The 25,051-nt window shown below is 37.7% G+C and overlaps 1 protein-coding gene and 1 long non-coding RNA gene across 51 annotated transcripts in view; one reads left to right on the top strand and one right to left on the bottom strand.

The window, feature by feature from the left end:
- The window catches only part of LOC146404936 (uncharacterized), a 639,839-nt gene that overhangs the window by 138,815 nt on the left and 475,973 nt on the right, over positions 1 to 25,051 (top strand). The gene's annotated exons all lie outside the window — the stretch shown is intronic.
- PUM2 (pumilio RNA binding family member 2) overlaps positions 8,544 to 25,051 on the bottom strand; it is a 107,133-nt gene continuing 90,625 nt past the window's right edge. For 26 of the 50 annotated variants that reach the window (XM_021087795.2, XM_085019740.1, XM_085019753.1 and 23 more), the window contains 8 exons: positions 23,802 to 24,069; positions 21,709 to 21,838; positions 20,049 to 20,183; positions 16,944 to 17,081; positions 16,187 to 16,312; positions 15,819 to 15,940; positions 13,364 to 13,556; positions 8,544 to 11,560 (listed from right to left, as the gene is read on the bottom strand). In XM_021087795.2, the coding sequence (XP_020943454.2) occupies positions 11,429 to 11,560; positions 13,364 to 13,556; positions 15,819 to 15,940; positions 16,187 to 16,312; positions 16,944 to 17,081; positions 20,049 to 20,183; positions 21,709 to 21,838; positions 23,802 to 24,069 (1,244 nt within the window). In that variant the 3' untranslated portion in view covers positions 8,544 to 11,428. The remainder of the gene's footprint in view (positions 11,561 to 13,363; positions 13,557 to 15,818; positions 15,941 to 16,186; positions 16,313 to 16,943; positions 17,082 to 20,048; positions 20,184 to 21,708; positions 21,839 to 23,801; positions 24,070 to 25,051) is intronic. The other 24 variants (XM_085019744.1, XM_085019741.1, XM_021087804.2 and 21 more) reach the window with 1 other exon arrangement.

The raw sequence follows: 25,051 nt of genomic DNA, 5'->3' as shown, positions 1-25,051 counted from the left end.
GGGGGAAAGTGCCCTATTTTACTGGAAACCAGATTGCTGGGAAAGTGCAGTGGGCTGGGGTCATGGAGGGTTGTGAATGCCAGCTCTGGGTGGTGATCTTGCACCTGCAGGCCTTGGAGAGCTCTCTCTGATGGGAAGACAATTTTCCTGCACTTCTCCTGGCCTGGCCCGGGGGGTCTGAGTCACCCTTCAGGCCTCCAGACAAATGCTCTTTGTGGAGGAGACAAGGTAGAAGCAAGAGCCCCAGCCTCCTGTCAAAGGGTCTCTTAATTTCCCCATCTCGTTGATCCATTCAGTTGTTTAGTTATTCGTTCATCAAACTCTTTCTTAGAAAATGGGCTTTATTATTATTTTAAGGACAAAGTTAATATTTGCTCGTCATAATAAATTCAATCAGTATCAAAGCAAATAACATAAAACTTGAAAGTTCTTTTCCTTTAGCCTCAGGGGTAACTACTGTTAAAAGTTTATTATGGGTCCTTCCAGATTTTTTCCTATGCATACACAGTGGCATGGATGTGTTAATATTTAGGTTAACAACACATATTGGGTATATTTCCAAGTCAACATATTTAGATTCATCCTTTTTTTTTTTTTTTTTTTTTTGGTCTTTTTATCTTTTTACGGCCACACCTGCAGCAGCATATGGAAGTTCCCAGGCTAGGGGTCGAATCAAGAGTTGTAGCTGCCGGCCTATACCAGAGCCGCAGCAACTCAGGATCTGAGCCGGATCTGCGACCCACACCACAGCTCACTGCAACGCCGGATCCTTAACCCATTAAGCGAGGCCAGGGATCGAACCTACAACCTCATGATTCCCAGTCAGATTCGTTAACCATTAAGCCAGGACGGGGACTCCTATCATGAATTTTTTTTTTAATTTAGCTATAACTATTACTAGTTTTGTATTTGAATCTTGTATCTTAACCCATTTCTTGAACTCAATAGCTTTAAAATGTTTTCAGTTGATTCTCTTGGATTTTTTAGGTAAACCATTCTATCATTTTTTCCCCTAATATTTATACCTCTTCTGCTTTTCTTAGTGCATTGTCTAGGACCCCCGGCTTAATGTTGAATAGCGGCAATGGTTGCGAACATCCTTATTTGCTTCTGTCTATAATGGGATTCCGTCTAATATTTCAACATTAAAAAGCTTAAAGTTTGCTTTAAAAGCTTTTGATAGATACAACATTTTAGGTTAAGGAAGTTTCTCAACATTGCTAGCTTGTTAAGAGTTTTTATCGGATACAGGTATTGAAATGTATCAATTGCTTTTCTTGCAATTTGATATGATTAGTTTTTCCCGTTCATGTATCAATGTACTAAATTCTATGAATAACATTTTTAATGTTCAACTATCCTAAATTCTGTGCAATAAATTCTGCTTAGTCATGAAGTATGACTCTGCTGGATGTAATGGGTTTACACGTTGCTTAGGGGTTTTGTATCTATCCATGCAAATGAAAATATCTTGTGGTTATTGTTTGTGTGTACCATCATTCTTTTGTGTTCAAGGTTAAGTTTTGTAGAGTAACTTGGGAAACCTTCATTATTTTCCATGCTCTGTAAAAATTTTATGTAAAATAGTTATTATATGCTTCTTGAAGATTTACAGAACTTGCCCCCCAAAATAGTATGAGCTTGTGCCTTTTTTATTTTAAGGGTATTCCTTTGACACCTTTTTTTTTTCTTTCCTTTTTCTTGAACATTTTAAAGTGTGCAACTTAGTAGTGTTGATTACACTCACACTCTTGTGCAAGAGATCTCTAGAACATTTTCACCTTGCAAAACTAAAACTCCAAATCCATTAACAGCAACTCTCCATTCCTCCCCTCCACCCAATCCCTGGCAACCACCATTCTGTTTCTATGAATTTAACTATTTACACTTCCTCATTTAAGTAGAAACATATAGTATGTCTTTTTGCGACTAGCTTATTTTTCATTTAGCATAGTCCTCAAGGTTTGTTCATGTTGTACACATGTCAAAATGTCCTTTTTTTAAGGCTGGTTAATATTCTGTTGTATGTATATACCACATTTTTTCTTTTTTTTTCTTTTTAGGGCTGCACCCACGGCATATGGAGGTTCCCAGTCTAGGGGATCTAATCAGAGCTACAGCTGCCAGCCTATGCCACAGCCACAGCAATGCAGGATCCGAGCCGAGTCTTTGACCTACACCACAGCTCATGGCAATGCCAGATCCTTAACCCACTGAATAAGGCCAGTGATGGAATCTGCAACCTCATGGTTCCTAGTCAGATTTGGTTTCACTGTGCCACAACGGGAACTCCCCATGTATCACATTTTTTTTTAATCCATTCATCTGCTGTTGGATACTTGGATTGTTTCTACATTTTGGGGCCACTGTGAATTATGCTGCTACAAACATGCTATAAACCTATCTCTGAGACCCTTCTTTCTTTTTTCTTTTTTTTTTTTTTTTTTTTTGCTTTTTAGGGCCACAGCTGTGGCATATGGAGGTTCCCAGGCTACCAGTCGAATCGGAGCTATAGCTGCCAGCCTACATCACAGCCACAGTGACTTGGATTCAAGCTACGTCTGCGACCTACACCACAGCTCATGGCAACGCCAGATCCTTAACCCACTGAGTGAGGCCAGGGATCAAACCCGCAACCTCTTGGTTCCTAGTCGGATTCGTTTCCACTGTGCCACGATGGGAACTCCAAGACCCATCTTTCAATTCTTTTGGATGCATAACTGGAAACAGGGCTGCTAGATCATATGGCAATTCCATTTTTAATATTCTGAGGAGCCATCACACTCTTTTCTATAGCAGACTTCACCCTTTTACATTCCCACCAAGAGTGCACAGGGCTCCAGTTTCTGTACAACTTCACTGATGGCAATTATTTTGTTATTTTCATAAATAATTAAATTGTTTATATATTCTTGGCTAAACATTTTTCTCTGAATAGCCTTTGGCTTGAATCCTCAAGGTTTTGTATAGCATTCTCACTATAATTAATTTTGAAGTTAGCCCAAATAGTTGATTCCAGATTAGATTAGTGCTTTTACCTAGGAGTAATTGGGAATAGCATTTCATTTTTTTCTTAAGATTTTAATTTTTTCCCATTATAGCTGGCTTACAATGTTCTGTCAATTTTCTACTGTACAGCAAGGTGACCCAGTCACACATACATATATACATTCTTTTTTCCTCATATTATCATGCTCCATCACAAGTGACCAGACATAGTTCCCAGTGCTATACAGCAGGATCTCATTGCTTATCATTCCAAAGGCAGTAGTTTGCATCTATTAACCCCAAATTCCCAATCCATCCCACTATCTCCCCCTTGGCAGCCACAAGTCTGTGCTCCAAGTGTATGATTTTTTTTTTCAGTGGAAAGGTTCATTTATGTCGTATATTAGATTCCAGATATAAGTGGTATCATATGGTATTTGTCTTTCTCTTTCTAACTTACTTTGCTTAGTATGAGAGTCTCTAGTTCCCTCCATGTTGCTGCAAAATGGCATTATTTTGTTCTTTTTTATGGCTGAGTAGTAGGGAATGCTAGTTTAAAGATTTCTAAGATATATTTATAATAATAGATGTCTTTTTTCTTTTTTTTTTTTTTTTTTGTCTTTTTGCCTTTTCTAGGGCTGCTCCCGCAACATATGGAGGTTCCCAGGTTAGGGGTCAAATCAGAGCTGTAGCTGCCGGCCATTGCCAGAGCCACAGCAACATGGGATCCGAGCTGTGTCTGCGACCTACACCACAGCTCACGGCAACGCCGGATCCTTAACCCACTGAGCAAGGCCAGGGATTGAATCCGAAACCTCATGGTTCCTAGTCGGATTCATTAACCACTGTGCCACGACGGGAACTCCAGATATATTCCTAAGATAGACTTTTGGCCTCCTTTTCTAATTCTATTCAGTGCATTCTATTCAATAAATTTGCCCTGTGTAATTTCAGAACTGAGTTTCTTTTTTGGTGTGTGTGGGGGGGTCTTTTTAGGACTGCACCTGTGGCATATGGAAGTTCCCAGGCTAGGGGTCGAATTGGAGCTGCAGCTGCCAGCCACAGCCACAGCCATGCCAGATCCGAGCTGTGTCTGTGACCTACCACAGCTCATGGCAAAGCTGGATCCTTAACCCAATGAATGAGGCCTGGGATTAAATCGAAGTCCTCATGGATACTAGTTGGGTTCATTACCGTTGAGCCATGACAGGAACTCCAGAACTGCTTTTCAAAGAAGTGGGAGCAGGGGACGCTCCCAAACATCCCTCCCATCCTCTGGGTGACTCACAAGCTTTCCTCCCAATCTTTGGTGAAAGATGGACCCACCAGGTGTTGAGACCTCCTGCCTTTTCAAGGCTCCATCTCACAAAAGGCCTGGGTAAGACTGAGGCGGGAGATGGGAGTTGGCAGTTGAAATGGGGATTCCTTAACCCTGTAACTCTCAGGGCTAACTTCACCCTCCCTCCAGTTTCTCCCTACTTCTGATGATTTGCCCTTCATGTAGGTGGCTCATTTCCAGCAATGCACCTGTCACTCCCTGCTCAAGAACTTACGATGGTTCCCATTGTTAACCACAGCACTGCTTCAAGGACCTCATTCTTTGAGATGCTCATTAAAAACAACTGCAAGAAAACAAGGCGGCTGATGGCACAGCCTCAACCCCAACCTTCCAGCTCCTCCTGTTCATCCTAGTGTAAGTCTATTCCTTTCTCCTTTCCCTTCCCAGCCCAAGGCACTTCATCCAATGCCGGGCTCTACACCAGTGTTTACTTTGGAAATCTTGACCTCTGTATAGATTTAGAGCTATCGAGATAGAAACTACCTTTTCTCCTCAGGCTTACTCCTTTTCCAAACAATAAATGGGACATAACACTTCCTCAGCATGACCTTACTTTGATCTTGGAATGATTCATGGTGGATTTTTCTCCACTGTATTATTCTTTCCATAAGCTCTGTCTAGCCATGACCTAGACAGATTCCGGGTACACAATATACCAAGACCTGATCCTGAACTTGAAGGGAGCCTCCTAGTCAGCTTGCATGGACACCAGCACCGTCCCTAAAAAGTCTGCTGACATGGGAAAATCACAATCTTCTCAAGCAGCCCTGGACTTCCTAGGAAGTGAGACGGCTATGTCCACAAGGAGTTACTGGGCAGACTCTGAAGGTTGAATCCCATGATTGGTACCAAGACTCAGGTGAGGAGTTTCCCCTGTGACTCGCAGGCTAAGAACCTGGCATAGTGCCTGTGAGCATGAGGGTTTGATCTTTGGTCTTGCTCAGTGGGTTAAGGATCTGGCGTTGCCGAAAGCTGCAGCATGGGTCGTAGATGTGGTTTGGATCTGGAGTTGCTGTGGCTGTGGTGCAGGGAGCCAGTTGCAGGTCCAATTTGACACACAGCTTGGGAATTCCATCTGCTAGAGGTGCGGCCATAAAAACAGAAGACAGAGTTGCAGAGAGAACCTCTGGGTTTCTAATTTCTAAATACCTACTGCTTGGGGAGACCTGCTTATCTTAACTTTGTTGCCCAGGCAGCTGCTGGGGGGGATTGGTTTAGAAGGCCGACAGGCGTATTTTTCTCAAATTATTTCAGAATATTAATGTGGTTTCCTTCAGGTCAGTTGGATGGACCCACTAAGAAGGCTTTTTCTTACTTGGCTATCACTATGGCTCAGCCCTCAAAGCTCTCACAAATGATTCAAAGCAACTCAGTAAAACGTCAATATATTGGCAGACCTTTCCTTTTACTGAAGCGTAATCCCAGAATCAAGGGCTTCCAAATGCTCAGTGTAAATGATGCAAGGGATTGGTGTGAGGAAAGGTGGAGACCAAAAACCTCAGTGGCTTCTGAGTCTCTAGGTACTTTCCTAGGGGTGTGTGCGTGTGTGAGAATTTCTCTGCCACGCTGCCTGATTTTCTTGCCTTGCCTCCATCCTGGCAGCCATAGACACATCAGGGCAAAGCTGTATTAGGATCAGGAGAAAAAAAAAAAGAGATTAAATATATCAAGAAAAAGAAAATGCTGTAAAGCCCCTTAATCATATCTTCTATAGTGATTTATCTGCAACTTGAATCAAGAGCTCATTTGCGGAAACATTAATGAGCCTCAAGCCGTTATGTAGGCAGATTAAAAACCCCCCACCCAGAGTTCCCACTGTGGCTCAGCGGTAACAGACCCGAGGACCTGATATCCAAACCCAAGGTTGTGGGTTCGACACCTGGCTTTGCTCAGTGGCTTAAGGATTGGGCGTTGCTGTGAGCTGTGATGTAGGTCGCAGGCAAGGCTCGGATCAGGCATGGCTGTGGCTGTGGTGCAGGTGGCAACTACAGCTCGAATTTGACCCCCGGCCTGAGAATTTCCCTATGCCGCGGGTGCAGCCCTAAACAGACGAAAAACCCAAACACCCTGACTGTAAGAAGCAGTAGAGTACTCACTGCTCCTGCATGTCACCTATGTTCTCAATTAATCTTTATAATTTTAGTGTCGGTATTTTTTTCTTGCCTACATATGAGGAAACAAAGGCTTAAAAGACGAAACTGCTTGTCTAACAACGTAAAACTAAAGGATTTGGAACCTGGGCAGTCTGGTTCCAGAGCCCAAACTCTGAACCACTATACTCTAATGACCAAGAAAATTTGCATTCCAATGGAGCCAATTTCTTTCTTAAACTATCGAATGAAATACAGGGCTATTTCATTTAAGTTCCTGGTAAATATTGAGAAAGTTGTATGGCTGGAACATGAAAGAAACAAGAAATTATCTACAGGATGTGGAGGTAGTCAAATTCAATAAATACTCTCCCTAGGGATTTCTCATTGTGGCTCAGTGGTAAAAAACCCAACTAGTAACTACCATGAGGATACGGGTTCAATCCCTGGCTTTGCTCAGTGGGTTAAGGATCCAGCATTGCAGTGAGCTATGGAGTAGGTTGCAGACGGGAGGGATCCTGTGTTGCTGTGGCTCTAGCATAGGCCAGCAGCTGCAGCTCCGACTTGACCCCTAGGCCTGGGAACTTCCATGTGCTGCAACCTAATTTTAAGCTTCCCTTAAGATCCTGTAGTTGTTAGGTTCTTAACATCTGGTACCGCTGTTCTGTGCTTCTGTGGGCACTCAGGATATTCCTACTTTACAGAGAGGTAACTTAGAGACCTACCTAGCGGATTACCAGACAGCCACATGCCTCAAGGCCCAATGGACTTGGCCAGATGGACTCCTTTCCCTGGCAGGGCCCTCCCAGAAGTGCACTACAGCCTCTTCCAAGTACGCATTATTCCTTCTCACCTGTGGCTACAGATGAATTTACTGAATTATTGGCAGCATCCAAATTCCATCAGTTGTTCATCTGATCCTTTCAGGTTAGACAGGTAATCAAGTAAATACTTTTTAAGTGCTTTCTATGTCTTCCCCTATTCACCCAACACCCTTCTAACCTGAGAAACCACCATCTTCAGGGAAAATTTACTACCCAGGTCATTTTCAGAAACTGCTTTTCTAAAGTTGCTAAGCCAGGCTGGGAGGATGTAATTTTTAGGATTTTTAACTTCATTACTGTAAGTGAGGGCAGATGAGCAACTCCAGAAGGGCTGCTTTCAGTGTGGAATCGAACCAAACCAAGACAAAATTAAAATGGAGGATAATGTGTATGATAACAACTCCCTTTCCCATTTACTTTCATGTACATTTATTTCCATTTTGGACTCTACCAAATTACCTGTACAGATTTTAAAAAATACCCATAGAAGGGACAGGAAAATGGAAATAGTATTAGCACTGATTGAGAATTAGGTTCTAGGTATCTTTTTATATATATTCTCAATTCTTTTTTTTTTTTTTTTTGGTCTTGTCTTTTTAGGGCCACACCCGTGGCATATGGAGGTTCCCAGGCTAGGGGTCCAATCAGTAGTTGCTGGCCTACACCACAGCCATGTGTGGATCTGAGCCATGTCTGCAACCTACACCACGGCTCACGGCAATGCCGGATCCTTAACCCACTGAGTGAGGCCAGGTATCGAACCCGCACTCTCATGGATGATAGTTGGGTTCCCTAACTGCTGAGCCACGACAGGAACTCCTATTTTCAGTTCTTTAAAACACAAATAAGGATTTAAAAATAGTTCCATCCCATAGTAAAGACGAAGGCACTGAGGCTGAGATGAGTTAACATACCCAAGTTCATAAGGTTTGTAAATAGTGAGGTTAACTTTAAATCCATGCCTGTACCCAGACCGTACTTTCAGACAACACTGTCTCCTGTAGTGCACGTGGAAAGGAAACAAACACCTGTGGGTAAAGATATGTGATTTAATTTAATCCTCAAAAACAACTCTGAATAAGTATCATTTTATCAATGAAGAAGCAGGCTTAAAGTTTCATAATATGAGGTGTGTAACCACTCTATGTAATTAGACAGAGATCATGACTATTAAAAGACAGGGTTAATACCATCAGCATAATCAGTGGCCCCGGACTAACATCCATGTGATGTTTTTGTTTTCCATAAATCAGAGAAAATTTGAATGGTCAATGTGAATCGTAATCGAGGTACACAGGGGTATTTTATCTAGAGAAAAACACAAGACCAGGTTTATTTCATACAATGTTATTCACACATTTATCATTTTCTAATTTATACATAATATACAAAGAAGATAACATTATTTCATATGAACCAATAAGAGCCAGGACTTAAACAAACTGGTCCAGCAACAATCCATTATCAAAAGGAGACACCCAAAAGTAAAGCCTAACTGGTTCTGCCCTTTAATTAAGTTTTTTTATTCTGAAATGTCACTTTCAGATTATACCAAAACTCCATATCAACTTATTAAAAGATAGAATCGCAGAGGTTGGGCACCAAAAAGGCAGACCATAAAATTTCTAGAGTAACAGTTCTTTTTCTAGAATAGGGCCCCAAAGTATTGGTAAGATTGGGTTGTCAACATTGGGACACGTGGGAACATCAGGAACCCAGGAAAATGGTTTAGTTTCCCAGTGTGCTGTTCTCTAGGACTTCCTAAATTTGCAGAAATAATTGCTTGTGTGAACAGAAGAATAAAGGAAAACCAGGAATTCAACTGTGCAAATCCAGGAAAGTCACTACCAATCTCCAACAAGGACAACTTGGATCCTGAAAACATGAGCTGATACTGGGAACAAAAGTTTGACATAGGGCCAAGACATTCTGAGGCTGGCAAAACAAAGTTGGAAAGGGTAGAAGACAGCAGCTCTGTACAGAGGGAAAAAAGCGCTGCCACTGGGACTGGGACACACTGATGAACCAGTGGGACTAAGAGAAGGGACAGTGACAAGTGACTGGATTTAATGGCCTCAACATGGAATGTTGGGTTAGAAACCTAGAATAACTCAACTTCAAACATGAACAGTATGCCTGGCACCCCAAACTTTATGCCATTATTTTTAGGTTCATGGTTTGAATAGCTAAGTGAAAAAAACCTTTATATTCAATATTGTGCTCAGAAGATTGCTTTTCTTCTGCAGACCTCTAATAAAAAAATCCCTTACATGTTCAATCAAAACAGACAGCATGGTTCATTAGTTTTTAGCACTAAACATAAGTGGGTCAACATAAACGTTTTATACAAAATACTGACTTCAACAAAATACAAAGCACTTTCTTTATCTTTCAGAAACTGAATATACAAAGCAAGTTTTTTTTTCCAAAATATTTTCATAGGCAAAGGATTAAAAACGATTTTTAATTATACACATATGGTCACAATTTTGCCTTAAAAAGATTGTTGGGAAATGTACATAAGGCCGCTTGTAAATGTACATCATGTTACTGTTATGTCTTATGTCCAGAGAAAAAAATGTTATCATACAGATTTGCTATTACTTGGGAGTAGGCTATTCAAAAATACAGTACTCTTCTGTACAAAGAAAAAAGTCACATCACATTTAATAAGATGGAAAAAGCATTGGCCTCCATGGTAACCAAATCTCAGTCCAACACTTTCTATTATGCACAATACCCTGACTTCTTGACTTGAAAGTGATCCAAATCCTAGTATGCCCATATTAACAGAGTCAACAATTATGTTATAAAACAAAATGTTTTTCACAATAATAAAAGAAAACTGGTTCATACTCCTGAAACCATATAAAGATAAAAAATTTTTAAAAAATCACTCTCAATTTGGAGAAATAAATTTACATTATACAACACTATATGCCAGGTCAGAGGGCAGGGACATAAATGTACACTAAAATGCAAATGTTTCCCAAAGAGATAAGACAAAATTCCATTTACAGCATAAAGGTTTACAAATGTACACCTGTACAACCAAAGAAAGCATCACTACTAAATTAGCAAGGCTTTTATAATAAACATTGAAATAAGATTTGCTTTCAAAGTGTAAACTTACATCTATTACTACACACACAATGCATATATTTATAGGAAGCAAAAAAGCTATCTGAATAGGTAATCATGCTTAAATGCTGAGCTATCAAATTCACTTTTCAGTGGCCCCTTTTTACCTCTATCTGGTTCCTACTTTCTGAATCTACTATGAAAAAGCAAAATAAAGCTCAACACTTTCTCAACATGTCCTTATAATTCTCTAAGCAAAACAGTATATAAACCTCCACTCTTTCTCATCACAAACCAAACTGAAAAGTTAAAAAAGGGGACTTAACTTTTCGTTTAGTGTACTTAATTGAATGGAAGTGTTGCCATGATTTTGTTTTCCTACCTCTTACAACAATTACATATTTAAGTATATACAATACTTCTGTACATTGCCAGAAACGTTTAAGGGCAGTATTTGTATTAAAACCACATCGACTGTAAATTAACACAAGTTCTTTTCATCTGAAATCATTTAATTCTTATCTTACGTGCAGAGTTTTTATTTGCATGATAGTTTGTGAATTACCAAAATACAACTTAACTTTCTCTTTAAAATATTAATAATATTTATGCAGTTGATTGTTAATCTGTTACAAAAGGCTTCACACAAAGGACAAAAAAAAATAAGGACTATAATATTTCTATATACATCTCTATAAACCTGTTGTGCTATGGGGTCCGTAGACCTACCAGACTGCGAGCCAGTTTATTAAAAGAATACTGTACTTTTTCCTTTAAAAACTATTTTTGTGACTTTACAAGGTAAAAATTTACAAAATATGTGACAGTATTTTTTGATACAGTTACATCATATACAGGCATTCTGTGCTTTGCCAGCAATCCAATCTGATAGGTCTCCTCTCAGGGCTGAATATAATTTATAATTCACCACTCCCACCCCCCAAATATACACAAGAACCTTAAAAAATTTACAAATGGATGAATAAAGTCAATAAATAGTTTTCTTTAAAAAAAAATCTGAAGAGTCATAGTTGAGTTGTGTTTTGATAATTCACAAAAGAAACGTGCTTCTCACATGGTCACATCATCTTCTTTCTCTTTTTCCTTCACAGCATTCCATTTGGTGGTCCTCCAATAGGCCCTAGATCGGGGCTATTTTTCAAATAATATTTTTCCAACTTGGCCAGTATATGCTTCCCGTATGTGTATTTGCGCAAAGTAGTAATGTGAGGTCGAATCTGAAAAACAATTAATCTGCTTAGGAAATCAATGTTATTTCCATTTCTGATTTCTTAAAAAAGCACTCCCCAATTTAGGTGATTTAGTTAAACTTTATATGTGTTTGTAAAAGCAGTTCTGTCCCAATCTCTCCAAACTTCTACTCTCAAAATTGTTCAATGTATAAACAAAGCACTATTTCTATAAACTATTACACATGCAAACGGCAGAGGGGCTTCAAACATAGCAGAGAAGTATCACTGGTGAGCTATTGTATTCTTATAAAGTTTATGAGGAAAGAATTCTTTAACTCTAAGCAAGTGGACAAAAATTCAATACAAAGTGAAGCAAAATACATGAACAGTCAGATGCGTGACAGCTATTATACTTAAGATGTTCAATATCTCACTAATAGTTTTAAAAATGCAAATGAGAAGAATCATCATTATTTTTTCCATCCAGACTGGCAAAGATTTTTTAAATAATAACTGGTGTCAATGAGATAATCGTAAAATAGGTATTATTCTCAAATACTAGATAGATATACAAACTTGTACAAGATTTTCTGAGGGTAACTTGGCAGGATCTATTAAAATATAACATGGTCACATATTCTGTGTTAGCAGTTCCACAGCTAGGGATTTACCTTACAAAAACAATATGCAAAGCTATTCATATAGAGCACTGCTAAGAATATAATTTATTAAAAATAAATACATTATTAAATATATATTAAATAGCACCATAATATATATTTAATAATATGTATAGCATAATATATATTATTTTAAAAAGAAACATAATATTGGCTAAACACTGTAGTTAAAACTGAAAACATGTTATGAGTATATATTTTAAAGCAGAAATATTAAAATTTAAAAAACACAGAAAATCAGGAAGCCAAAAATACGTCTGTGATCTTATGAGATCATTTTCTCTTCTCCGTAAGAGGAGAGGTCTAAGAAGTTACGTACTTTTGACACTTGTCTCTAAAGTGAATAAATTTAGAAAAGGATTAAGAGTGAGTATTTAAATATTTCTTTCAGTGTTCTTTTAACAATGTTTTATTGTGGAAATTAATGATTTCTTAATCATTAGATTCTAGACGGAGGACAGAAAGAAAAAACAGCTTAACTGATTAAAAAACAATACAAATCTTTTTTTTCAAGAAAATGTGTTAGGTTAGCAAGAAAATAAAAAATCTAGTTACATTTAAAAATCAATGTTTAGGAGTTCCCACTGTGGCTCAGTAGTTAACGAGTCCAACTAGGCACCCTGAGGTTGTGGGTTTGATCCCTGGCCTCGCTCAGTGGGTTAAGGATCTGGCGTTTCGGCGAGCTGTGGTGTAGGTTGCTGCCGCAGCTCGGATTCTGCAGTACTGTGGCTCTGGCGCAGGCTGGCAGATACAGCTCTGATTGGACCCCTAGCCTGGGAACCTCCATATGGTGTGGGTGCGGCCCTAGAAAAGACCAAAAAAACAAACAAACAAAAAAAACAAACAAAAAACCCAAAAAACAAAACAAAACAACCCCCAACAATGTTCAGTCAGTGGCAAATCAAATACAACTAGATAAAACGGTGAAGGGAAAAACAATGCTAATAGTAGGTAAATAAATGAGAAATGAATGTGATTTTATCAAAATTACCTTAAGAATTTAATAAAAGGGTGCACCATACCTATGTCTGCCAAAGGCTTTCCACCGAATTTTACATTTTTTCCTGCAGTTGAATAACATACGTGAGGAAATTAAAGCCTAGGGAGGTTAAGTGAGTAGCCTGAAGTCACACAAAATAAATCATTTAAGGGCTATAAACTGTATTACCTTGTGCATGATTATCTTTCTCTGAGCAGGTTCCGCCATATCAATCATCTTCTGAACTACGTAATTGGCATACTGGTCCTTCATCATGGTGTATAAGGCACTGTGAGGACCATCATTCTGACAGCAAACCTCGTCAATCAGTAAAGCTCTCTCAGCACGGGAAGCATGAGTAACACACTTTTCTACTACATTGCTGAAATATTTAAGTACACACATAAAATACTGTCATTTTAATAGCAAAATTTCCTTGGCTCTTGAAAGAACTTGCTCAATTCATTTGAAGACATATGAGTCAAAATAGTATTCTAATTTTTTTTTTTTTTTGCATTTTTTTGTACTTTTTAGGGCCACACAGTGCATGTGGCATATGGAAGTTCTCAAGCCAGGGGTCAAATTGGAGCTGCAGCAACAGCCATAGCAATGTGAGATCTGAACTGCATCTGCAACCCACACCACAGCTCATGGCAACACTGAATCCTTTACCCACTGAGCGGGGATGAACCTGCATCCTCATGGATACTAGGTGGGTATGTTTCTACTGGGCCACAATAGGAACTTCTCTCTCTCTCTTTTTTTTTTTTTGCGTCTTTTTGTCTTTTTTAGGGCCACACCTGTGGCATATGGAGGTTCCCAGGCTAGGGGTCTGATCAGAACTATAGCCTCTGGTCTACACCAGAGCCATGGCAATGCCAGATCTGAGCTGCATCTGCGACCTACACCACAGCTCACGGCAACACCGGATCCTTAATCCACTGATAGAGGACAGGGATCAAAACCTCGTCCTCATGGATGCTAGTTGGGTTTGCTAACCACTGAGCCAGGACGGGAACTCCAGGAACTTCTCTTATAATTACGTTTAAAACAGAAATTAGTATCATACAGAAGATGTGCTACATATGTACAATGGAATGCTACTAAGCTGAAAAAAAAAACCAAAATAATGCCATTTACAGCAACATGGATGGAACTAAAGATTATCATACTAAATGAAGTAAGTCAGAAAGAAAGACAAATATTATCACTTTTATGTGGCATCTAAAACATGACACAAATGACTATCTACAAAACAGAGACAGACTCATGGACAAGGAGAACAAACTTGTGATTAAGCGGGAGGGAGCTGGGAGCAGGATGGAGTAGGAAATTGGGGTTAGCAGATACAAGCTATTATACACGGAGGGGAAAAACAAGGTCCTCCAGTGTAGCACAGGGAACTATCTTCAATGTCCTATGATAAACCATAATGGAGAAGAATGCAAAAGAAATGAATGGGAGTTCCCGTTGTGTCTCAGCAGGTTAAGGATCTGACGCTGTCTTTGTGAGGGTGTGGGTTCGGTCCCTGGCCTCGCTCAGAGGGTTAAATGATCCAGCGTTGCCATAAGCTGCGTGTAGGTTGCAGTTGTAGCTCTGATCTGACCCCTGGCCTGGGAACTTCCATATGCCACAGGTGTGGGGCCAATGAAAAAAAAGTCTGTGTGTCGTGGCGCAGTGGTTAACGAATCAACTAGGAACCATAAGGTTGCAGGTTCGGTCCCTGGCCTTGCTCAGTGGGTTAAAAGATCCGGCGTTGCTGTGAGCTGTGGTGTAGGTTGCAGACGCGGCTCGGATCCCACGTTGCTGTGGCTCTGGCGTAGGCCGGTGGCTACAGCTTCAATTCAACCCCTAGCCTGGGAACCTCCATATGCTGTGGGAGCGGCCCAAGAAATAGCAAAAAAAAAAAAAAAAAAAGTGTGTGTGTATACACACACCATCTATACACATTCAGTTATACATATACATATATGTATACGTAAATTAAAAAAATACATACCAACTATATGTAAATTAAAAAAATAAAAAGTTAAATCAGTATCAGAACCCATACTGAACATCTGGAAATCTAATTACATGCCTTGTAAAATTCTAATTAAATAATAAATTAAATTTGCATTTACTCACATATCTTTTTTTTTTTTTTTTTTTTTGTCTTTTTGCTATTTCTTGGGCCGCTCTCGCAGCATATGGAGGTTCCCAGGCTAGGGGTTGAATCGGAGCTGTAGCCCCCGGCCTACGCCAGAACCACAGCAACGCGGGATCCGAGCCACGTCTGCAACCTACACCACAGCTCACAGCAACGCCGGATCGTTAACCCACTGAGCAAGGGCAGGGACCGAACCCGCAACCTCATGGTTCCTAGTCGGATTCATTAACCATTGCGCCACGACGGGAACGCCCTACTCACATATCTTGAGGAGAAATAATTTTTCAAATACAAATTTCAAAAATGGATATACGTGGGAAAACTAATCTGTCATGGAGATTCTTTAAGAACAAAAGCAACATTTTATGTACTTTTTGCCTCTACTAAAAAAGATAGATTATATTCCAATGCTATGTTTTATATGCATTTCCATGCTTACTAATAAAAGCTAGAGAGTTCAGATTTGACCCATGGAATTAGAAGATAATGCAATACCTGGCAAATTTGTGTTGACTCAGGGCTAAGACCTTTCCTCTGATTTCAGAAACAATCTTGCTCTTGTCCTCAGGTCGACCATGTTCCAGCACATGCTGAATAACATAATTGCCATACTGATCCTAAGTGCAGATATTTAAAAATTACTTTTCTTAAGTCATTCCTTCAGAATAAGGGTAATTCTTTAAAAAAAAAAACAAAACTCATCATTTTCCTAAAAATCCAATAGTAGAGTTAGGAGGATACAACATTTTGTCTCACTGTATGTTTCTATGATGTGCTGTCAATAAATCATGTTTCCTTTTTAAAAAAAATCAGAATCATTTTCAAAAATATATAAACATTTCAAAATATGAGGGAGTTTATACCTGTACTAACTGCTCTGTATGTTGGTGAAGTTCTTCTAAGATAGGTAAGGTCTGCTCTGCAGTGCAGTGCTCTAGGATGCGCTGGATCACTCTGCAGCCGTAAGGATGAGTTGAAAGTACAAACACCTTAAAACAATTAGGAGAAATAAATATCCATTCTGTGACATTTTTGGAAAGATAGGTGTTTAGAACCATGCTGAATTAATTCAAAATAGACCACCAAGGAATTCACATTTAACATGACAGCTGCCATGTTTTTGCAGACTAGGGAGCGGGGTACTCAATTTAGGAGCTAAGAGCTATTTTGACCAAAAGGAACCCGATCAGAAAATGGATGGCATGTAATAATGAGAGGAATGGACTGTGGGGTAGGGGTAGTGCATTGCCATAATTAGGAACTATTCATTATTATGTATCAGTTACTAACTGGTATTTATTTTTTGTCTTTTATTACACAGTCTTAAGTCTTCTTTCCTCCTCTCCCTCTCCCAGGAAATTTGGAAAAACAATGTTGGACTCAGAATCCTAATCGTAGTTATCTTAACTTCTTAGAGTAACTTAATTAAACTATTTCTACATTTTTCAACTGCAAACAATGAAGCTACCGATCGACTCACTCTATGAAAGAGGCAGAAATTAAGGCACATTCAGTATTTGTCTATTTTTGTATGAAAGTACTGGGTACTGTCTTGTGACTTGTAAAAAAACGTGGTAACACTCAAATTGTAACTAATGAGAAGTCAAAAATCAGTCGTACTTGTCCTTTGAAAGCATCGATGATGAACTGCAGCGACTGTGGCTGAACACATTCAATGCATTTTTGTACAACATGGTTTCCATTCTGATCTTTCACACATTTGAGGACATGCCCATCTAGCTCCTTTACCATTTCACTCTGCAAAAGAGAAGACATTTACATTACCTCCCCAAACAATATATAAGGAACAAAATTACTGAGATGGGAACAAAAATATGCTCAATATTTTCTGTATGCAATTTTTTATTTATTTTTGCCCACTTCCTTTGCATGCAGAAGTTTCTTGGCCAGGGATCAAACCTGTACCACAGCAGTGACAATGTTGGATCCTTAACTTGCTGTGCCATGAGGGAACTCCTTTACTCTTCTTTTAAATAAACTTATAAGAACTTAATTCAAAAAAAAAAAAAAACAACTTAATTTGATATTGCTTCCCTTTATCATCTGATACTTTCAGGGACAGACTCTCAGGATATCTTAGGTTTTTTGCTCACTTAACAGGCAAAAACGATGCTTTTCAATTTAAATTTGATTATTAATAAGGCTATACTTATTTACACTAAGGTTTATTTACTAAATGCATTTTCTTTTAACTAACAATCTTAATATTATCCTCATAAATTTGTAAGACTTCAAAAAATAAACACCTTAATCCTTAGGGAAAAATATAGGCAGCCACAACAATCATCTGAGTGCCTTATCAGTGCAATGGGAAATGGTATTCTGAAGAAATGGAGTATACAGTGTAAAGGTGTTCACATTTCAAATCTCCTGCTGTACAGCACAGGGAACTTACCTAGTCACTTGTGATGGAACATGATGGAAGATAATGTGGAAAAACAATGTGTGTGTGTGTATATATATATATATATATATATGTATAACTAGATCACTTTGCTGTACAGCAGGAAATTAACAGAACATTGTAAATCAACTATAATAAGAAATTAAAAAAAAACTCTCACTCAAAAGAACTCTCAAATGTATTCTGAAATAAATGAACAGGAATCTTTGAAATCAAGATATAACATAGATGTTTAGCTATAAGCTAAATATGACTAAATTACAAAATCTTAAGAATCCAAACAGGGAATGGAATATTGTTATTCATGAACTGGTTCATCTAAAGCTTACTCTCAATGCTCTATTTTTTTATTTTTTATTTATTATTATTATTATTTTTGCTTTTTAGGGCTGGCCCTGCAGCACATGGAAATTCCCAGGCTAGGGTTTGAACTGGAGCTATAGCTGCCAGCCTACACCACAGCCACAGCACTGTGGGATCAGAGCCACGTCTGTGACCTACACCACAGCTCACCCAACGCTGGATCCCCCACCCACTGAGTGAGGGCAGGGATCGAACCCATATATCCTCATGGATATATGTCGGATTTGTTTCCTCTGAGCCACAATGTGAACTCTACTTTTTATTTTTAAATATTTAAGATATTTAAAATATCTTCAAAGTATTTATGCCATTCTGACACTTAGAGAAGTTCTAAGCATCTATAATGTCAAAACTACTGATCTTTCTCCATTGTGACTTATCTTCAATTACTCTAAAACTCAGAATTTCCTTAAGAGGAATAAGGCTACTTTCTCACAGATGTTCACTGCTGTGATAAACGCATATACATACACACATAATACTCATTTCCCCATATAACTGTTTTTAATTCTGAGATTTACTTTATTGTATGTATGTAGGTTAAGAGCCAAAGACAATCTCTTTCTAAACTTAACTAATGACACACACCTTTTAAGAAATAAATTATTTTCTTTACTATTATTGTGATTCATTGTACTGCATAAACCAGTTATACTGAAAACAGTAGCTATATTTGGGGTTATGAAAGTCATTTTAAAAGTCTATTTATTTAGTCTATTTAGGAGTTCCTGTTGTGGCTCAGCAGAAATGAAAGTGACTAGTATCTGTAAGGACGCAGGTTTGATCCCTGGCCTCACTCAGTGGGCTAATGATCCAGCATTGCTATAAGCTGTGGAGTAGGTAGCAGACAAGGCTTGGATCCCTCATTGCTGCGGCTGTGGTACAGGCCGGCAGCTGCAGCTCTGATTCAACCCCTGGCCTGGGAACTTCCATATGCCATGGCAGTAGCCTAAGAAATGGCTAAAAAGACAAAAAAGACAAAAAAAAAAAAAAAAAAAAACCAAAAAAAACCAAAAAAAAAAAAAAAAAAAAAACCCCCCTCCCCAAGTCTATTTATCTTATGCATAAACCATACCAATTAATTAGTAATGCTTCATGGTTAATATGCCCTCACTCCTCAGTTTTTTTTTTAAATTTATTTTGACCATTTAAAGAAAATTCCTGAGTACATAATAAATAGGAATTGCACTAATCCTGCCCCCACCCCTTTGGTCATTTTAGGGCTGCACCCCCGGCATATGGAGGTTCCCGGACTAGGGGTCGAATCAGAGCTACAGCTGCCAGTCTACACCACAGCCACAGTAACGCCAGATCCTTAACCCACTGAGTGAGGCCAAGGATCGAACCCGCAACCTCATGGTTCCTAGTTGGATTCATTAACCACTGAGCCATGATGGGAACTCAGCACTAAGCCCTTTTTAACTTAAAATATTTAGACCCTACCCTACCATCCAAGAACATGGTATATTTCCCATTTAATTTTTATGTGTTCTCTCTTCTCAAATTCTAAATCTTGTTAAAAGGATTTACATTACTTTTCTTATTGAGTGAAGTTTTTAAGCCTTGATATATAGGAATGTAATCGGTTTTTGAATTTTTATTCTTATGACAGAAATATAAATACAATCCAAATAAACATAAGAAATAGTAAAATATATTAATATTACAGAAAACTAAATAAGTAGTAGTAGAAATACCCACCACCTGGCACTCTGCTTAAAATACAGTAGGTATTCAAATATTTTCATTTAGATAAAAAGATGCTGAAGAAAATGAATAAAGATTTGTTGTGTAACTTTCAACTATAATGTACTGTTTGAGATAATTTTTTTAAAAATATTTTAACCTGCAAAAATATTTAACATTTCACTCCAAGATTACTATAAGATAAAATTTAAAAATTGAATAAAGTAATACAAAATTTTGTCTTAACTTACAATTACCTGCTGGTCAGATGAAATAGACTCTAATGCTTTCTGAATAACACGGCAGCCATACATCTGCAGCGCTAAGGGTAGAACATGACCACGAATACGAGTAGCCAGGGCTAATTTTTGATCCAAACTCCCAAACTGACAGACAAAAAAAAAATAAATAAATAAAATAAAAGATTATAATATTACTTTGTTAAACCTGAATAACCCACTGTTTGCAGTCTATTGAAGTTATTTTTAAAATACCACATTTGGCAAATATGTAGGGAAGAGGCATTCGGGTAAAAGCTAATTAAGACAGACCCAGAGATGCTGGAAATAACTGCATTACTTTTTTGGGGTAGGTCATTCTATTATTTCCTTTTTACCAACATATTAGCCATTACTTCCTCTGAAGTAAACATCTTCACTCTTCACTTCAAATAACTCCCAGCTTTAATAAAATAATCTTGTGAGCTATATATTCAGACCATGTAACTCTCAACTATATTCTGACTGTGGAGGAAACCTGTTAAGTCAAGCTACCAGTTGTTTAAACCAAAAAAATTAGCTAAATTTACAAAGTAAATGACAACCAATCCAAATAAAGACTGTTACACTATTCATTAACTGCTTCATGTAGGACTTACTCCCAATACTTTATATTTTCAAATATATTTCAAGTATCAAGCTTCTCACTTAAAGTTGGCCCATACATTTAAAAATATATAATAAAATATAAAACATGTCATTTTAATTGCTTTTAATTCAGTTGCACTGACTATATTCTATGTGTAATAACCACCATAATCTGATTCCAAATCTCTTCTATCGTCTCAAACATAAACACTGTATGCATTAAGCAATAACCCAAAAAGTAAGTCCCAGTCTATTTTTTGTCTCTATGAATTTGCCAGAGGTATTTCACGTAAATGGAACTCTATAGTGTTTGTCATTTAGTATCTGGCTTATTTCACTTAGCTTCATCCATATGTAGCATGTATCAAAGTTACATTCCTTCTTTGGCTAGACAATATTCTACTGCATGTATATACCAGATTTTCTTTATCCATTCACCTTTTGGGCACTTGGGTTGTTTCCATCTTTTGGCTATTGTAAATAATGCTGAAAATGAACACTGGTGTTCAAGTCCTTGTTGTCAATACTTTTGGGTACAAACCTAGAGTGAAAACTGCTAGGTCATATGGTAATTTTATGTATAGTTTTCTGAGGAACTGCCAAACTGATTTCCGTAGTGGATGCATCATATTACATTCCACGAACAATGTAACAAGGGTTACAATTTCTCTACATTTTCACCAACAATTACTTTTCATTTTTTTAAGTTACAGCCATCCTAGGAGATGCAAAGCAGAATCTCACCGTGGTTTTGATTTGCATTTCCCTAATGACTAAGGATGTTGAGCATCTTTACATGTGCTTACTGCATTATTTGGGTATCTTCAATGGAGAAACATCTACTCAAGTCCTTCTGTTTTTTAATTGAGCTTTTTCTTGATGAATTTCGAGAGTTCCTCATATATTCTGGATATGAAATCTTTATCAGATATGTAATCTCTAAACATTTTCTCCCATGTTCATGTATTTTTATATGAAAATAACTCGACCAACTTTTAGAGCTTTTCTAAGCATTAAGCATATGCAAACATGCATGCATGCTTACCTCAAAAAATTTCTGTATAACATAGTTGCCAAAAACATCTGTCATTAATTGATAGGCTGCTTGTAGAATTTCATTAAATACCATCTGTCGCTCAGCTGGAGTAGCTCTCTCTAGTTTTTGCTGTATGAATCTATGTGGAAAAAATTTTAATGCCATGACAATATATTGATAACAAGCTCTTGCAAAATTTGTATCTGACTTGAGTATTACACACCCCAACATACAACCATAGAAATAAAATCACCGTAGAAACAGTACTAATACATCTTAGACTATAGACAGCCAATTTTAAATAAAAAGAAGGAAAGTTACAAAGTATTTCTTTGTTAATACCTTAATTTAAAATAACTTCTAGTTAGACCGGCAAAAAATCTGTACATAAAGATGCTTAATCTGGAGTTCCCATCGTAGCGCAGTGGTTAACGAATCCGACTAGGAACCATGAGGTTTCGGGTTCAATCCCTGCCCTTGCTCAGTGGGTTAAGGATCCGGCGTTGCCGTGAGCTATGGTGTAGGTTGCAGATGCGGCTCGGATCCAGTGTTGCTGTGGTGCTGGCGTAGGCCGGTGGCTACAGCTCCAATTCAACCCCTAGCCTGGGCATCTCCATATGCCGCAGGAGCAGCTCAAAAAAAGGCAAAAAGACAAAAACAACAACAACAACAAAAAAAAACAACAAAAACCCAGGAGAGATGCTTAATCCTTAAACTAGTTCTGGTTACATTATAATCAATTAAAAAAACTACAAAGATACTACTGGTTATTCATTTATTTTTTGTAATTACAGTATTAAATAAAGTCTCTACTTTCAGACTATCATAAAAGAAACCCTTAAAAATGAAATTTGGAGTTCCCTTGTGGCTCAGCAGAAATGAAACTGACTAGCATCCATGAGGACACAGGTTCCATCCCTGACCCTGCTCAGTGGGTTAAGGATACAGTGTTGCCGTGACCTGTGGTGTAGGTCGCAGAGGCGGCTTGGATCTGACATTGCTGTGGTTGTGGTGTAGGCCAGCGGCTACAGCTCTGATTCAACTCCTAGATGGGAACCTCCATAAGCCGCAGGCTCCATCCTTAAAAAAAAAAAAAAAAAGTGGGGGGTATGTGGGATGCACTGAGGGTTTGGGATGGAAATGCTATAAAATTTGTTGTGATGATTGTTGTACACCTCAAATGCAATAAAACTGAGTAATTAAAAATAATCATCAAATACAATTTCTAACTAAGCTGGCCATTTTGAGTGATACAAGGTCCATTTGCTACTCTTAAGGAAATCTCAACCACAAGGAGATAAAATGTGTATGCAACTATTTAATAAAAAATGATTTTAAAAAAAATTTAGATCTTACAGTATGCATATTATATTTAATGTAAAAAGGACCATTTCTTTCCTTTAACAAAAGTGAAATTTAAGCCAAGTCACACTGAATATACATCTATAGAGGGAAACAAAGCATTTAACTTGGTTTTAAAATTTTTTTAGATATACATTCAGGGACGTAAGTCTATAAATGCAATTCAGAACACTTTTCAAAAGGAACTTAAAAGAAATTAAATGTGGAGTTCCCGTCGTGGTGCAGTGGCTAACGAATCCAACTAGGAACCATGAGGTTTTGGGTTCGATCCCTGGCCTCGCTCAGCGGGTTAAGGATTCGGCTTTGTCGTGAGCTGTAGTGTAGGTTGCAGATGCGGCACAGATCCCGAGTTGCTGTGGCTGTGGTGTAGGCTGGTGGCTACAGCTCCGATTAGACACCTAGCCTGGGAACCTCCATATGCCGTGGGTTAAGCCCTAGAAAAGACCAAAAAAAAAAAAAAAAGAAAAAGAAAAAGAAAAAGAAATGTATTCAGTCATGAAATAAAATAATCTATTAATAAAAAGGCATTGCTATATTTTCATTATAGAAAACCGAAGAACCATAAAAAATAAAAAGCTGTAGTTTATAATTTATCCTAGTATGAAAGAAAAATTCATAATGGGAATTTATCTTTAAAAAGATTTTAACTTTTATACAAATAACTCCAGTCAAGAAAAGTTTTGGCTCATTCAAAGCAAAAATGCAGTACAAGCAAGGTATCATAAATCATAATCACCTACCTAGAACCATGCTGGTCTTGAGAAAACTCAACTATATGTCCAATCAAGTCTCTAAGTTGAAGGTTTGGGAAGCGGTTGTTTCTGAAATCTTCCAATAATCTACTTCGGCCAGAAGGCATAATATCAGACCTATTATACCGAAGCCGAGAAGGAGGAAAGAGCTGGCTGCTGGAGCTAAATAGACTGGAAGTGCTTGAAGCACTTCGATATTTTGCTTCTGCTCCAGGTGCTGCAGAGATATATCGACCACTACCATTTGTCAGTCCTCCTACAACAAAGTAGCTGTGGTCAGCAAATATTTTTACCCAAGACATTCCTCAAATAAAAGTCACTTAAACTAAAAAGTCAGTCAATAAATAAATAAATATTCACCCCGCTAATTCCTGTATGATCTATAAGAAATTAAAGTTGAAGGGGAAATCTTACACATTTACTTAATATATATGGCTATAATAAATAGGGGGAGGAGACACTAGAAAATATGAGAAAAATAAACCTGTATTTACTACTGGTAGTTCAGTTTAAAAATAGCTAATGTCACACCAAAACCTGTATTTGTTCTTTGGAATCTTAGTAAACATAATTACAACTAATGTCATAATACTAATATAAATACCAGAATATTGAAACCACCAACAGAATTTTCTATTTTATTAAAAAACAAGTTACAAACAGCTACCAAAGTCAGATTTTAAGCCACTAAAAGTTTGACTGAGATTTACTTGAGCGTTAATGGAACACCAACAACTAAATTTGTAATTTTTGGAATATATAAAAAATCATTAAGTATATATACTTCTATATATAAAGAAAAATGATTTCTTGGTTAATCCACTGATTAAATTTCAAACTTTAAAAACCCACAATATCAGAAAATAAATCCAAATCACACACTTTAAAAAACTCTCCATAAAATAGTATTGCTTTACAGACAGGAAATAGTAGCAGTAAACATATTTATGACTACTCCTAGAGCTTTAACGTTGATCATTTAAAACAAATGAATAAAAAGCCTCTTTAACTTATATCCCATTCCAAAGAAGAAAACTAAAGGGCAGCTGATAAAAATAAATACAAGCAAGTAATTGTTACTACTACAAATAACTGTTTAAAAGTACTTGACAGTGTCCTTTTAAAAAAGAAATATGTACAGAAAACTACAAAATGCGAATTTAGTAGTTCACATAAACAAAACCCACAATCAGCTTTATACCATTATACATCACTTCTGCTTAGAGTAATGCTATATG

The sequence above is a fragment of the Sus scrofa genome, chromosome 3 (assembly GCF_054392235.1).
Source record: "Sus scrofa isolate SSC_HxYL_T2T_F1_AM1 chromosome 3, Sscrofa_HxYL_maternal_Yorkshire_Landrace_v2.0, whole genome shotgun sequence".
Lineage (NCBI taxonomy): Eukaryota > Metazoa > Chordata > Mammalia > Artiodactyla > Suidae > Sus > Sus scrofa.
Note: the sequence above shows the minus strand (reverse complement) of the source record. Positions and strands in the feature narration are given on the sequence as shown.